At 35.9% G+C, this 17425-nt stretch overlaps 2 protein-coding genes across 2 annotated transcripts; one reads left to right on the forward strand and one right to left on the reverse strand.

The window, feature by feature from the left end:
* Positions 1–5202: 5202 nt before the first annotated feature.
* LOC133337574 (probable cytochrome P450 28d1) lies at positions 5203–13635 on the forward strand. Its single transcript, XM_061545790.1, has 7 exons — positions 5203–5383; positions 12104–12211; positions 12310–12414; positions 12479–12904; positions 12962–13079; positions 13142–13405; positions 13466–13635. The coding sequence occupies exons 1-7, from the start codon at positions 5204–5206 to the stop codon at positions 13633–13635; spliced, it is 1371 nt and encodes a 456-aa protein (XP_061401774.1). The 5' UTR covers position 5203.
* Positions 13636–16304: 2669 nt separating this feature from the next.
* Positions 16305–17422, reverse strand: LOC133337573 (probable cytochrome P450 28d1; the record flags this gene model as incomplete). Its single annotated transcript, XM_061545789.1, has 4 exons — positions 16305–16475; positions 16538–16801; positions 17088–17205; positions 17276–17422. Coding segments are annotated over 4 exons (696 nt in total), but the record flags the coding sequence as incomplete, so codon positions are not given.
* Positions 17423–17425: the final 3 nt, after the last annotated feature.

Genomic DNA, 17425 nt, shown 5'->3' on the forward strand with positions numbered 1-17425 from the left:
TGAATGTTCTTAATGACATTTTAAGTTAATGGATTTTTCTGTCCCGACAATGTTCATTGTGTGTGCGTTTAATTCAAGTAAATCAGTTTTTCTAATTTAACTTAATTTATTTTGTACTGCTTTTTGTTTGTTTGTAAAAATCGAGGGACACGTGGATCATTGAAGACGGTTATAATGAAGCTAACATGTAATGCAGTAAGCTAGCGAGAAGGTGACCATTAATGTTATATGGATGGAAGTTAATGGAAAAATTGAACAATGAAATACATAGGTAGACAAATTAGTGTCAGTGGTATAACAGGTACGTTTTTAATTCAAATTATACTCTCACCTTTTTTTGATGATAATTTCTGTATTTATGAAAAATCAATACTGAAATATTAAAAAAAAATCATCGCTTTTTATCCACGTAAAACCTAAAATATTTTCTATATATTTCGATATAGAGATCAAAAACAGTTTTTAAAAGTCCACTCGTCGACATAGAAGCTCAAAATTATTTTTTTTTAAATCCACGCTCCGATATAGAAGCTCACTTTTTCACTGCACCCTGAGAAATCCCAAAGTTGGGGCCCATCGGTTCACTCTTTCTGGTATCTCCCCCAGAAAGTATCAAATTATTGAAATGTTCATATGTTGCGAATTGAATATCCGATTTGATAAATACTATAAATACCGAACTATCAATCATCAAGTTGGAAAATTTGCGCTAGGGCCTTAATGGTCCGATCGACAGGATATTGGACAAATACCACAAAAGCCATTAGAAAAATCATTTGTTAAGCTTGTTTAAATCTTCAACATCCGACTTTCGACCTTTCTTACTTACTTAGCTGGCTTGTTACAGAACGGTTGCTCCATAAGCCGAACTTAAAAAAGATTTCCAAGCTCGTCGGTCTTGTGCGCATCTCCTACAATTTGAAAGACCATGTTCTGAGATGTTCATTCATTCGCTCAACATGGCCTAGCCACCGTAGTAGCTGCAGCTCAATACGACTGACTATGTCTGCGTATAGATTGTAAAGCTCGTGGTTCATTCGACGCCGATATTCACTGTCGACGCAGACCGGTACGTAGATCTTTCAGAGAATTTTTGTCTCAAACAGCCCAAGAGCTGTCTCATCTGCTTGCGCAAGTACCCATGCTTCAGATCCATATAACAGCATGGGTAGTATCAGCAGTGTTGCCAAGTTAGCACTTTTAGTGCTAGATTTAGCACTTTTTAAACTCGTTTAGCACCAAAAAAATCGCTCTAGCACCTAGCACTTTTTTTAGCATTTTTAATTTGTTCCAAGATTTTTTCAAAGATTTTAGTATCACTTCAAAAAATTTTGGTTTTTCGATTTCACATTGACGTTTCTGTATGTTTTACATAGTGGATTTGATTTTCCAATGCTTTTTCAGTGATTGGAGCAGTATAGTCGGAAGGGGCTATCAATATGATGATGATATGAAACTACCACAAGACTTAAATTTTCTGCGAAACTAATTGCCATGTCGGTGAAAAATTCTGCGAGTTATCCACCTCCTGGGTTATAATAATACTACAATATCAGAACATAACAAGTAAAAATGATTTTAAGTTTGGCCCATCCGAACTTTTTATATCCTCCACCATGAGGATGAAAATCAAAATGTCTAAAATGAATGGGGCCTCCTAGGAGAAAACTCATGTTATGATAGAACCCTGAACATACCGAAAATACGTTGTAAACAGATATTGAAATTCTCAAAACATCTAATAGTGGGACTACCGTTATGTGGGGCTATAATAAAACAGAGATCAATATTGATAGTTTTGGTAGTGAGATTTGGCAGCCAATGAGAATACAAAATACCAAATTACAGCCAATTCGGCTGAAAAACTTGTCTAAAATTCTCAAAATATCAACTTGGGTCAATATTAATAAGTTTTACTGCGGTGCTGCCGTTATGAGAACCCAAAATACAAAATTACATCCAATTTGATCGAAAAACGTGTAAAAATCCCCATATTGGCAGGTACAATATTAAGCCGGGTATGCCTTAATCGATATAGAATTTTATTCTGATCGAGAATATATATATATATATATATATATGTATATGTCTCCGGTGAAAATTTCGACGTGTTGCAAAAGGAATGACAAATTTAATATAGACTCCACCTTATGGTGGAGGGTATAAAACACTGTGAACAGTGTGAACAGTAAGTTTATATAAACCAATATAATTGAAATAAATTTAAAGGTCAGCTTGACTTCTCTTAGCTTTGTGCAGCCCCAAATGTTTGTAATAATATCTCGACTAGCAATATGTGTGTAATTTAAATAAATTTAAAGGTGGCCAATGAAGCTTTTTGGAAAAGACTTCTAGGGGATGAAATGGACCATATACTAAAAAAAATGAAATTTTCATGGAGAAATTTGCATTTTTGATAAAGATCGGTCAATATTTAGCGGGTCAAATGGACCCTGACTTGTGTGAAAAATGGCAAAATTTGTATTCTATGGCATATATATTTAAAGGATGTAGACCCCAGGAGTTGATAGCATATCCAAGAGGAGTGGTTGGCCTTTAAATTGATACCAAATATAGTGATGTATCTACTCAGATGTGGGAGTTACAGTCAAATATTTACAGGTGCTTACGTATTCAGATATTATTTAGTAACCCATTACCACATTAGAGGGAGAAATATCTCGCTGATGGCTTTGTCAAGAACAACGCCTACAATTTTCGGTGATGATCAGGATACAATTTTGGGATGAAATGGACGGAAAACATAATTTTTTGTGTGTTTTCGAGTAGAGTATAATCCGAAAATCACAACACAACCCACCGTGAAGGTAATCTGGACAAGTAATTAGAAGGACTGTACAGAATATTCGAAAAAAAAGTAAGAAAGAGCTGTTGTTGACCTCTAATCGGACAACAGGGGGCAAATATCACGAAATACTACTCAGACTCAGAATAAACATCCTCAGAAAGTTAGAGTTCGTGGTAGTTGTGTAGGGTATCGTATGGTCGGCCCCGTCCGACTATACTGCTCCGCTCACTGGTTTTTAATTGTCTTGCTAAAGCCTTGGCTCATTTAATTAGAAAAATATTGACAGATCATTATCAAAGCAGTCATGGTTTTCCGTTGAGTAGATTTCCCGTATTTATTGGGTTATTGGTGTTCGGGTTACAAAGGCGGCATCAAGAAAAAAAACTATACTAAAATGTGCGTCCAGGACCAATATTTCGTGACGTTACAAGCTGTTGTAACACAAACACTTATAACATCCCCACAAAATATTAATTATAATCAAATTTCTTTATATTAATTTTTAGAACTTTTTTCTGGCACTTTTCTAAAATTTTTAGCACTTTTTAGCATATTTTTCAACAAGATCTAGCACTTTTTTTCAATCAAGTTTTGGCAACACTGATGGTATCCCAAATAACCCGCCAAACACTACTGAAGTTGTAGACGAGGCACGGTCATACTGTTTGGTTTATTGCTTTAACTAGCAATACCAACAACAACGTTATGTGCATTCGTCACAAAGTGACGACACATAGCAGTGGGAAATGTGTTGTAGTTGTCTGTAAATGCCTTGTGGACCACGAAGTCAGGCGCCAACGAAACGAACTTCTCATTGGGGTCGTATCGCTGGTAACGTAAGAACTTCGAATTGTCACAAGAGACATTTGGGTTTGAAAGGTTTTTTGTAAAGAAGCTATTAATAGCTTCTGGGGAGAATATCCCAACAAAAAACTAAGGGAACTGATGAGGATCAGTGGCGAGATCCGAAACTATAGTCTTCCCTGCCTTACCCCTCGGCGGACAATGCCATACATTCCCCACTAATAAATAGTTGTTTTTTATAAAAACAACAAACTGGGATTAAGCCTGACTATTTTGCAAAAACAAAATACAAATGGTATCCCAAATAACCCGCCAAACACTATAATGACATTAGTATAACCTAACCTAACTATCTGTTGAATATACCCAAAGTGGTGAAGGATATCATATAGTCGGCACCGTCCAACTTTACTACTTTCTATACTGGTTTAAGGGCCCCCCCCCCCCCATTCTCGGTGTCAAAAATTTTTTTTGATTTAATTCGAATCTACTCTAATTCTAGAATGTTCCTACAAAATTTCAAGTGAAAATCTCAAGAACTCTTGAAGATATAGCCGATTTATTGTGCAGCATCAAGTGACGGCTAAAGGGCTTCTCAAACTTTAAACGCGTTTTTCTCAAAACGAATGGCGGGCACGATAACTCAAAAACTAATAATCCAATCGGTTTCAAATTTTGACACGTTTCTCTGGGAGTGTGTAGCTCTCGTATGAACTAGGATAAAGCCAATCGGTGAAGATCTTCCTTACTTTTTAACTTAATTTGTGGTAAAAAATAGGCGATTTTTCATAAAAAATTTTTCAAAGTTCCGCCATTTTGTTAATTGTTGTGCGAAGTCAATAATCCTAGTTCATACGAGAGCCAGACATGTCCTCTTTCTAACACAGTTGGAATTTTCGGATTCCGATGTTCCAGTGAGGCGTTATCATGCCCGCCATCGAAAATATGGTCTTTTCTTTGAACCCCAAAAACAACAACAACAAATTTTGGTAAATTATTTTTCTTCCTTTTTAAATCTTCAAATATATATGTGCCAAGTTACAAACCTTAACAAGCATTGGTATTCATTTACCAGCCCATTTAAAATCTTAAAAATAAAAAATCGAGAATGGGGGGGGTTCCCTTAAAGAATATTTTAGTCATGGACCAACACAAGTCATGCGAATATTTTTCATGGAATATGTTTAAAAAAAATATTGTTTTTATAGAGAAGACCACACATCATAGTGATTTCATTAAAGAATATTATTGACAGATCTACCCTCGTAATACGAAAGCCATATATTCGTATATCAGTTATAACAGTGTCCAACACGAAAAAGCATTATTGATAACGAATTTCACCACAATCTGCATACGCCGATCTTCTAACAAATATTATTTGAAATTGAACAAATTTTCGATCAAGCTTTCAAATTACGATAATGAAAACTTGTACTCAATATGAAGAGGAAAACAGAAAAAAGCTTTACGTTTAACTTAACATTCAATCGCGTTCAATACAGAGTGTCAGTCATTATTTTATTATCACATCGAAAACAACACACCCGCTCAAGAAAAAAACCAAACAAAGAAAAACATCGATAAAATATGCTATCGACAATATTAGCCGGTATTTGCCTTCTACTGCTTGTCGTATACTTATTTTTGATTTGGCCCTATGATTACTGGCAGAAACGCGGAGTAAACGGGCCGAAACCTTTGCCATTTGTGGGAAATTATTTGAGTACTTTAACCCTGAAGCGGAATATTGTCCTTGATATTCAGGATGTCTATGAGTGAATATTCATGAAGATAATATTTAAAATTGCATTTGTATTATTCTTTGGAATGTTGTTTCTTTTTTTCAGTAAACATTAACATACCGATAATTTTGTGGGAATTTTTTCCGCACGGACGCCACAATTACTAATTACCAATGCCAATATGGTCAGGCGAATTCTGGTCTCAGACTTTAAAAAGTTTCACGATAATTATTTTACAACAATGGTGAGTATTTGCAGATCTTTTTTTAAGGTCCAACACTATGTCGAAGAATTTTAAAGAATGCCAAGGGTCAGCACATACATACAATAATTTTTTCAAGGTCCCGAATAGGCGAGGATTATGAAAAAAATATTTTTCTAGGTCCCCCCCGAATAGGCGTGGATTTTTTAAAGAATATTAATCAAGGTATAAGATACTATTTTTTAAGGTCCCTAATAGGCGTGGATTTTTGAAAGAATATTTTTTTAAGTTCCCTAATAGGCGTGGATTTTTGAAATAATATTTTTTAAGTTCCCTAATAGGCGTAATTTTTAAAATAATATTTTTCAAGGTCCCTAATAGACGTGGATTTCGAAAATAATATTTTTCAAGGTCCCTAATAGGCGTGGATTTTGAAACTAATATTTTTCAAGGTCCCTAATAGGCGTGGATTTTGAAAATAATATTTTTCATAGGCGTGGATTTTGAAAATAATATTTTTCATAGGCGTGGATTTTGAAAATAATATTTTTCATAGGCGTGGATTTTGAAAATAATATTTTTCATAGGCGTGGATTTTGAAAATAATATTTTTCATAGGCGTGGATTTTGAAAATAATATTTTTCATAGGCGTGGATTTTGAAAATAATATTTTTCATAGGCGTGGATTTTGAAAATAATATTTTTCATAGGCGTGGATTTTGAAAATAATATTTTTCATAGGCGTGGATTTTGAAAATAATATTTTTCATAGGCGTGGATTTTGAAAATAATATTTTTCATAGGCGTGGATTTTGAAAATAATATTTTTCATAGGCGTGGATTTTGAAAATAATATTTTTCATAGGCGTGGATTTTGAAAATAATATTTTTAAGAACCAAAACATAGGCGTGGATTTTGAAAATAATATTTTTCATAGGCGTGGATTTTGAAAATAATATTTTTCATAGGCGTGGATTTTGAAAATAATATTTTTCATAGGCGTGGATTTTGAAAATAATATTTTTCATAGGCGTGGATTTTGAAAATAATATTTTTCATAGGCGTGGATTTTGAAAATAATATTTTTCATAGGCGTGGATTTTGAAAATAATATTTTTCATAGGCGTGGATTTTGAAAATAATATTTTTCATAGGCGTGGATTTTGAAAATAATATTTTTCATAGGCGTGGATTTTGAAAATAATATTTTTCATAGGCGTGGATTTTGAAAATAATATTTTTCATAGGCGTGGATTTTGAAAATAATATTTTTCATAGGCGTGGATTTTGAAAATAATATTTTTCATAGGCGTGGATTTTGAAAATAATATTTTTCATAGGCGTGGATTTTGAAAATAATATTTTTCATAGGCGTGGATTTTGAAAATAATATTTTTCATAGGCGTGGATTTTGAAAATAATATTTTTCATAGGCGTGGATTTTGAAAATAATATTTTTCATAGGCGTGGATTTTGAAAATAATATTTTTCATAGGCGTGGATTTTGAAAATAACATTTTTACAAGGTTTAGCACAGGCGTGAGGGGATGATAGATACCAAACAACGGCTCTGATTGGCTTTAACATAGCGAGGTCCAGGCTTATCTTGGTGGACACTGACCTCCCCGCGGTGTCACCTGGGGTAGAGATGTGCATCACCTGTTAAGAACTATAAAAAATGGGTTGACACGTCGGGTTAGTAGCCCACACTCGGAAAACACCTCCTCCTATGAAAAAGCAAAGAAAAAGAAAACCAAAACCCACTAATGCTGACGACCCCCGCAAACGTATAAAGGGCCACGATCTGCGAATCTGCACTTGGAATTTGCGCACGATGTATAGAAAAGGCGCAGTTTTTGTTTTGGCGGATTTACTCAAGAAGTACAAAGCCGATATTATTGCCTTACAGGAAATGCGGTGGAAAGGGACAGGCGTAAGTAAATCAGACAATTATGCACAGTATTATAGCTATCATGAAACGAGACATGAATTTGGCAGCGGATTTGTGGTTAACAGGAGAATAGAAGATCTCGTCTCCAGATTCTATCCAGTAGATGAGTGAATTTCTATGATCCGTATAAAAGCGAAGTTCTTCTAAATCAGTCTCATTTGCGCCCATGCTCCGAAACAGCATATGACCGCTGCCCTGGCCATGACATTAAAATTCTGCTAGGAGATTTTAATGCAAAAATCGAAAGGGAAAATACTTTTGGCCTCATTGTTGGAAAATTCAGTCTTCATGAAGAAACATCCGACAACGGCAGCAAAAAACATGGTAGTTAGCAGCACCAGATTCAAGCATCTCGATATACACAAGGCCACCTGGATCTCTCCTGATCAAGCAATGAGAAATCAAATTGATTGACGGAAGGCATTCATCCAGTGTATTAGACGTTCAATCGATCCTAGGAGCGAATATCAATTCAGACCACTACCTTGTAGCAGCCAAGGTTCGCACTCATCTTAATGTAGCAGCAAAGGTGCGATCTAACACAACACGGAAACTCGACGTCGAAAAGCTAAAAACACAATAGATATCAGAAGCCTACTCCGCTCAACTTATCCATCTACTGGACGAAAGCACTTCTTGTCCCGCTAATAGTATAGAAGCACGATGGCAAAGAATTGCCCACTCCCTACAAACTGCAGCAAAAGCAACTCTTGGGTACAAAAAACCACCATCAAGAAACGATCAGGAGTGTCGTAATGCTACCGATGTGAAAAACGCAGGGTATAGGGCAACCCTGCAGACAGTAGAAACACGTGGTTACTTACTTAGCTGGCTTGTTCCAGAACGGTTGTTCCATAAGCCGAACTTTAAAAAGATTTCCAAGCGCGTCGGTCTTGTGCGCAAGTCCACCAATTTGGAGACCACGTTCCAAGATATTGTTTTCTACTTGGTCTTTCCATCTAATTCGTGGCCTTCCCCTTCTACGGGAACCATCGGCAGGCTCGTTTTATATGCCTTTTGAGCTGGGGCATTTTCATTCATCCGCCCAACATGGCCTAGCCACCGTAGTTGCTGCACCTCAATACGACTGACTATGTCGATGTGCGCGTATAAATTGTACAGCTCGTGGTTCATTCGACGCCGATATTCACCGTCGACACAGATCGGCCCGTAGATCTTTCGGAGAATTTTTCTCTCAAACACCCCAAGGGCTGCCTCATCTGCTTGCGCAAGTATCCATGCTTCTGATCCATATAATAGCATGGGTAGTATCAGCGTCTTGTAAAGTGTGAGTTTGCTTGGTTTGGTGGCCTTGCTTTTGAGTTGTTTGCTCAGACCATAGTAGCATCTGTTGGCCATCACAATCCTTCTCCGAATTTCGGGAGAAAAGGAGAGAGGAGAAACGCATTTTCAGAAAAAGAAGAAAAATGTGAGCAAATCGAGATGTACAGGAGTCAGAATGAAGTCCGGAAATTTTACTGGTGACAGATGACAGCGTGTTGAGGATCTGGAAGGACCATTTTTAAAAGTTTATGGTATCAAGTAGTGGCGTTGAAGAAGATACCCCAGAACCAATAAGAGATGATTGTATAGAGTGTATACCACCTACCAAAATAGCAATCAATCGGCTGAAGAATAATAAAGCAGCAGATGCCGATGTGTTACCAGCCGAACTATTTAAGTCTGGTGGTTAGATTCTGGTCATGCACCAGCTGATTAGTACAATTTGGCTAGAGGAATGCATGCCCACTGATTGAAACCTCAACATCCTGTGTCCCGTGCACAGAAATGGAGACAAGAGATATGTGTCAACTATAAAGGAATAAGTCTTCTTCCCATCGCATTTAAAGTGGTATCCAGTGTGCTGTGTAAACGACTGAAGCCAATGGTCAATGACATTATTGGACCATCCCAATGCGGCTTCAAACCTGGCAATTCCACCATTGATCAGATGTTCAATCTGCGCAAAATCCTGAAAAAGACCCACGAAAAACACATATACACATTCCACCTATTCTTCGACTATAAAGCCGCATTCGACAGCCCTATCCGTTCAGAAGTGTTTAAAGCCATGTCTGCGTTCGGAATTCCTGCAAAATTAATACGGCTATGCAGGATAACTATAAGTGGCACAAGGTCAGAAGTTAAAGTCGGAAAGGACCTATCGGAGCCCTTCAATACCGAACGAGGATTCAGACAAGGTGACAGTTTGTCTTGTGATCTTTTTAACATCCATCTGGAAAACGTCATACGAGAGGCAAAGGTGAACAGAAATTACACTCTGTACACCAAACAACATATGTTACTCGCCTACGCCGATGAAATCGATATAATGGATCGAACATTGCGAGCGGTAACATCCACCTTTGAACAAATTGAGAAAGAGTCTGTCAAAGTGGGTCTGGCAGTAAATGGCGAGAAGACCAAGCTGTACCAACTGTGGAACATGAGAACTACAGCTTCGAGGTAGTTAAAGATTGTATATACCTTGGTACCACCATAAATAAAACTAATGACATCAGTTTTGAAATTGGCCGACAGATGCTACTATATGGTCAAAGTAAGCAGTTTAGAAACCAGGCCACCTCCCGCCAGACCAAACTCACATTTTAAAAAATTGTATGAAATAAAATATGTGATATTTATCTACATGTGAAACGACCTAGATCTATCCATAAACATGGCATTCGTTTGTTACAATGGAACAAAAGTATGTAAATCGACTTCAAACAGATATCTAAAGGTCATTCGTTGGGCTAGGTCTGCACTTCTAGAAAACCCAACTACGTTATTCTATACTCAATTCTGTACGTTGTGCAAAATTTGAAGTCAATCTAACAAATATGAGGAGTTTGATGCACAATTTACTTATATATGGATGCTATATCCAAATATGAACCGATTTCAACGAAACTTGTCACAGGTTAGGCTATACTGATCTCAGTACGTTTTGTTCTTATCAGCCATATATTGGTTCCTTGGTGCGTCAATTACTTAAAATCAATCTATAATATAAAAGAGCTACATCTAAATCTCAGCCGATTTTCACTAAACTTGGCACACATTATTCTGGATTAAATTCAAAACGCTATGCAACGTAAGAACTTGGTACATTATTTAGATTAAATCGGACGAAAATATATATATATATATATATATATATCAAAATCTGAATCGATTTTCACGAAACTCAGCACACATCATTCCAGCATCAATTCAGTATGTTATGCCAAATTTCGTGCAAATCGAAAGATATATGGGACTTTGGTGTACCATTTACATGAAATCGGACGAAACTATATATGGGAGCTATATCTAAATCTGGACCGATTTTCACGAAACATACCAGGCAACATTCTAGGCTCAATTCAGTACGTTATACCAAATTTCGTGAAAATCGAAAGATATATAGGGACTTTGGTGCACCATTTACATTAAATCGGACGAAACTATATATGGGAGCTATATCTAAATCTTGACCGATTTTCACGAAATTTGGCAGACATCACTCTAGGCTCAATTCAGTACGTTATGCCAAATTTCGTGCAAATCGAAAGATATATAGGGACTTTGGTGCACAATTTACATGAAATCGGACGAAACTATATATGGGAGCTATATGTAAATCTGGACCGATTTCCACGAAATTTGGCAGACATCACTCTAGGCCCAATTCAGTACGTCATGACACATTTCGTGCAAATCGAAAGATATATAGGGACTTTGGTGCACAATTTACATGAAATCGGACGAAACTATATATGGGAGCTAAATCTAAAACTGGACCGATTTTCACGAAATTTGGCAGACATCACTCTAGGCCCAATTCAGTACGTTATACCAAATTTCGTGCATATCGAAAGATATATAGGGACTTTGGTGCACCATTTACATGAAATCGGACGAAACTATATATGGGAGCTATATCTAAATCTGAACCGATTTTTCCCAATTTCAATAGGGTTCGTCCTTGGGCCAAACAAATGAGCTGTGCCAAATTTCATCCAATTCGGATCATAAATGCGACCATAAATACGAGACAGACAGGCAGACGGACGGACATGCATAAATCGACTTAAAGAGTTATTCTATGCATATTCTCAAAAGGGACCATGTGTCTATCTCATTTCCTTTTGCCTGTTACAAACATATGCACAAAGACATAATACCCAGTACCACAGTGTGGTGAAGGGTATAAATATGCTGATTATATGGATCTGTGGTGGCACCTGTATGAGGCACCTCTTGGGGTGTTTGAGATAAAAATTCTCCGAAAAATGGCCATGTTGAGCGAACATAAGGAGATGCGCACAAGACCGACGCGCTTGGAAATCTTTTTTAAGCTCGGCTTATGCACAGGCGTGAATTTTTGAAATAATATTTTTTCAAGGCTTATCAAAGGCGTGGATTTTTAACTGAATATTTTCAAGACTTAGTGTAGGCGTGGATTTTTAAAACAATATTTTTCAAGGTCCTGTACAGTCGTGGATTGTTAAAGTAATATATTTAAAGGTCCCTAAGATGCGTTGATTTTTAAAATAATATTTTTTCAAGGTCCAAACATAAAAAAAAATATTTTTTCATTTTTAGATTGACAAGAAATCGGATTTTATATTTGGAAATAATCCCTTTATGTTAACTGGCGATGAGTGGAAGGAAAGGAGAGCTGAAGTTACTCTAGGTCTTACAATGAACAGAGTAAGAAAGTCTGAAAATTGTCTCTTCAATGAAGAAGTTTTTTCTACAAAGGAAAAAACATCCTTCCCTGATTACTTTTTCTATACAAAATTTTCCAGATAAAAAATGTTTTCCCGGTCACCGAAAAGATCTGTAAATCAATGGTAGAATATATTGCACAACAATCGTTAATGGCTAGCAAGGTTGGTATTAATGCAAATGAGGTAAGTTGAACGGAATTAGTTCAAGCCCTGACAGTACACTTCTATATCCTCCACATTTTTTTAGCTCAGCTTACGTTTCACCTGTGAAGTTGTTACCGATTGTGTTTTGGGTGTAAAGGCCGAAGCCTTCACCAACGAATCCAGTGTTATTTTGGAGAAGACCAAAAACATCTTCGAGCAAACCCCTACCTTTAAAATTTATTCCATTTTGCATGGCCTCTTCCCATGGATTCAGAAATACAAGAAAGTTAATTTTGTTCCCAAGCCAATCGAAATATTTTTTGTCGATCTAATGCAAAATGTTTTGAGTATGAGAAAAGCTCAAATCGAAGAGGGGATTAATGTGGATCGTGCCGATTTTCTAAATTATATGCTGCATTTGCAAGATAAAAAGAATTTGGATCTCAAGGAGTTGACCGCGCATACAATGACATTTTTACTGGATGGATTTTTGACAACTGCAAATGTGCTGTCACATTGTTTATTACTGGTATGTTACACTAAAATTTTAATAGGGAGTTTTTTTTATTAAAATCACATTTTCCAGCTGGGCCGTGATTCAAAACGTCAACAAATTTTGCGTGAGGAAATCACAGAAAATTTGAAAAATATCAATGATTTTGAGAAAATTATGGATTTGCCATATCTCGATGCCAGTATTCATGGTAATACAGTGGATGGAAAATATTGTTTTATGATACTACAAATTTTTACTTTATTATTTTAGAAACTCTTCGTTTATTCCCACCCGTTAGCTTCAATTTGAAAATGTGTACCGAACCCGCAGAATTGGAAAACTCAAATGGCCATAAATTACATGTCGAACCGGGAACAGCCATCGTTATACCGACCCTAGCCATTATGACGGATGAAAATCATTATGAAAATCCACTATCCTTTGTGCCAGAACGTTTCCTCAACGGTGGTCTCAAACGCTACAAGGAACAAGGTCTATTTCTGGGATTTGGTGATGGACCACGTATTTGTTTGGGTAAGAAATGGGGTTAATGAAAAATAAATGTTGATTAAATTCTTCAAAATATATTTTTAGGAATGCGCTTTGCTTTAGCACAACTCAAAACAGCCTTGGTTGAAATCATTCGAAATTATTATGTTCACATTAATCCAAAGACCCGCCAGGACAACAAGTTTGATCCTATATATTTTATGTTGCGACTTGATGGTGGCATTTGGTTGGATTTTGAAAAACTGATAAAATGATAATATCTATATGTATGAGATTGTGTACTATAAGAATACTTATTAAAGCTAAATTAAATTCAATGTTAATTGTTAATCAAGGGATTTGTAAAAGAATATTTGTGGATTTTTAAAAGAATTTTTTTTTCATCGATCTAAACAAGGCGTGGATTTTTAAAAGAATATTTTTTCATCGATCTATACAAGGCGTGGATTTTTAAAAGAATATTTTTTCATCGATCTATACAAGGCGTGGATTTTTAAAAGAATGTTTTTTCATCGATCTATACAAGGCGTGAATTTTTAAAAGAATATTTTTCAGGCACCAAAAAAGACGTGGACTTTTACAAAAATATTTTTCAGGCACCAAAAAAGACGTGGACTTTTACAAAAATATTTTTCAGGCACCAAAAAAGGCGTGGACTTTTCAGGCACAAAAAAAGGCGTGGACTTTTACAAAAATATTTTTCAGGCACCAAAAAAGGCGTGGACTTTTACAAAAATATTTTTCAGGCACCAAAAAAGGCGTGGACTTTTCAGGCACAAAAAAAGGCGTGGACTTTTACAAAAATATTTTTCAGGCACCAAAAAAGGCGTGGACTTTTACAACAATATTTTTGAAGGAAACAATAGGAGCGGTGAATTGTAAAAGAATAATTTTGAAGGGAACAATAGGAGCGTGGATTTTTAAAAGAATATTTTTCAGGCAGCAGTACAGGCGTGGATTTTCGAAAGAATATTTCTAAGGGACCAATAGATATCCAGACACCAAAAATGAGCGGATTTTTAAAAGTATATTTTTCCATGCACCAAAAAGCAATACATGCGTGGAGTTTTAAAAGAATATTTTTTTCAGGTCCAAAACAGGCGAGTATTTTTAAAGACAAAAATATTTTCTCAGGCCCAATAACGCCTTGGATTTTTAAAGAAATATTTTTTAAGGCCCGAAGAAGTTTAGATTTTTTAAAGAATTTTTTTTATGGTCCCGAAGAAGTTTGGTTTTTTTAAAGAATATTTATACCCTTCACCACACTGTAACAGGCAAAAGGAATCGACATAGACACATGGTTCCTTTTGAGAATATGCATAGAATCACTTTCTGAGTCGATTTATGCATGTCCGTCCGTCTGCTGATGTTAAATTGTAAACAAAGTACAGGTCGCATTTATGATCCGATTTGGATGAAATTTGGCACAAGTCACTTATTTGACGCTATTGAAATTCAAGAAAATAGGTTCAGATTTAGATATAGCTCCCATATATACTTTCGTCCGATTTAAGGTAAATGGTGCACCAAAGTCCCTGAAAAGCATTTGATTTGCACGAATTTTGGCATAGCGTACTGAATTATGTGCAGAATGACGTGTGTTAAGTTTCGTGAAAATCGGTTCCGATTTAGATATAGCTCCAATATATAGTTTCACCCGATTTTAGGTAAATGGTGCACCAAAGTCCCTAAATATCTTTCGATTTGCACGAAATTTGGCATAGCGTACTAAATGGAGTCTATAATAAAGTGTGCTTAGTTTCGGTTCAGATTTAGATATAGCTCCCATATATATTTTCGTCCGATTTAAGGTAAATGGTGTGTCAAAGTCTCTAAATATTTTTCGATTTTCACGAAATTATGCGTAGCGTACTAAATTGTGTCTATTATGATGAGTGCTAAGTTTCGTAAAAATCGGTTCAGATTTAGATATAGCTCCCATATATATTTTCGTCCGATTTAAGGTAAATGGTGCGTCAAAGTCTCCAAATATTTTTCGATTTGATCGAAATTTGGCATAGCGTACTAAATGGAGTCTATAATAAAGTGTGCTAAGTTTCGTGAAAATCGGTTCAGATTGAGATATAGCTCCCATATATATTTTTATCCGATTTAAGGTAAATGGTGCACCAAAGTCCCTAAATATCGTTCGATTTGCACGAAATTTAGCACGGCGTGCTGAATTGAATCTAGAATTATGTGTGCTAAAATTCGTGGAAATCGGTTCAGATTTACATATATTTCGTCCGATTATATGTAAATGGTGCACCAAAGTCTTTATATAACTTTCGATTTGCACGAAATTTGGTTTACCGTACTAAATTGAGTCAGGCATGATGAGTGGTAAGTTTCGGGAAAATCGGTTCAAATTTTGGTATAGCTCCTATATATACTTTCCTCCGATTTTATGTAAATGATGCAGCAAAGTCCCTATATATCCTTCGATTTGCATGAAATTTGGCATAGCGTTGTGAATTGAGTCTAGAATGCTGTGTGGTACGTTTCGTGGAAATTGATTCACATTTCAATTGAGACTTGAATGACATTATTTCGTTTTGTTGAAATTGGTGCAATGTGTGTTTCAAACGAGTGTCTGATTGAATTTAAATTTTTAACAGTGCGACGTACCGAATAGCGTGTATCAAGGCATGAGTATGTTCCTTCGACTGAACATTGACATGCAATTGCAAGGATACATATGTAGAATATACCCAAAGTGGTGAAGGAATCATGTAATCGGCCCAGTCCGACTTTACTACTTTCCTTACTTGTTTTCATTTACAATTTTTTTTAAATATTTTTTTTCAATTATCAATTTTTAATTTATTAAATTTTTTCATTTGTATCATTAAGTTTCTAGTAAATTAAAGTAATTTTTGTCGATATGTTACACAAGAATTTTTGTTTATTTTTAACAAATAACGAACTTAATTAATGCTATCAAACTCCAACCATATACCACCATCCAGGCGCATCAAAAAATATGTTGGATCCAATCTGTTGTCAGTGCGTGTTTTGGAATTCACGCGAATTTCAAAATTGCGAACAATCTCCACCAGGGCTCCCTTTATTTGTGTCAATGCAAAACGCATACCTGCAAAACAAATCGATGTGGATTTAAATTACGGTTCAATAAATATAACCCCCTCAACTCACCTAAACATATACGTGGTCCATCACCGAATGCCAAGTACAACCCTTGATCCTTATATTTCTTTAAGCCACCATTTAGAAAACGTTCCGGTACAAAGTTGGCAGCATTTTCATAGTAATCTTCATCCAATAGCAGTGCTTGTATGGGCAGAACCACCGTCGTACCTTCGTTTATTTTTAATTTTTTACCATTTTTATTTTCGAATTCAATCGATTCAGTGCAAAGTTTTGTCGAAAAGGCACCGGGAGGGAATAGGCGAAGGGTTTCTATAAAAAACAGAATATTTTTTGTTATTTTTTTTTGAGATTTTTTTCAAATGCACCAAAGTCCCTATATAACTTTCGATTTGCACGAAATCTGGCATAGCGTACTAAATTGATTCAGGAAAGATGAGTGGTAAGTTTCGGAAAATCTGTTCAGATTTCGGTATAGCTCCCGTATATACTTTCCTCCGATTTTATGTAAATAGTGCAGCAAAGTCCCTATATATCCTTCGATTGGCATGAAGGATATATAGGGTGTTTTTAAGAAGGACTATTAGCCTATAATTACCATGTATACATGCATCCAAATAAGGCAACTCCATAATTGTATCAAAATCATTATTTGGACCCAATTTCTCAAGGATTTCATTACGAAGAATTTGCTGACGATCGGCATCACGACCCAGCTAAAATGAATATTTAGGGACAAAAAATTAGACGTTCTTTTTAATATTCAATGACTTCTTCTTCACCCACCAATAGCAAACAATGGGACAAAACATTCGCAGTTGTCTCAAAACCATCCAACAGGAATGTCATTGTGTGCGCGGTCAATTCGGGTATTTGTAGATTTTTCTTTTCCTGCAGATAGAGCATGTAATTGATGAAATCCACACGATCCTCATT

This window comes from Musca vetustissima, unplaced genomic scaffold, assembly GCF_032173495.1.
Source record: "Musca vetustissima isolate MV318-11 ecotype Yass unplaced genomic scaffold, APGP_CSIRO_Mvet_v1 utg40402, whole genome shotgun sequence".
Taxonomy (NCBI): domain Eukaryota; kingdom Metazoa; phylum Arthropoda; class Insecta; order Diptera; family Muscidae; genus Musca; species Musca vetustissima.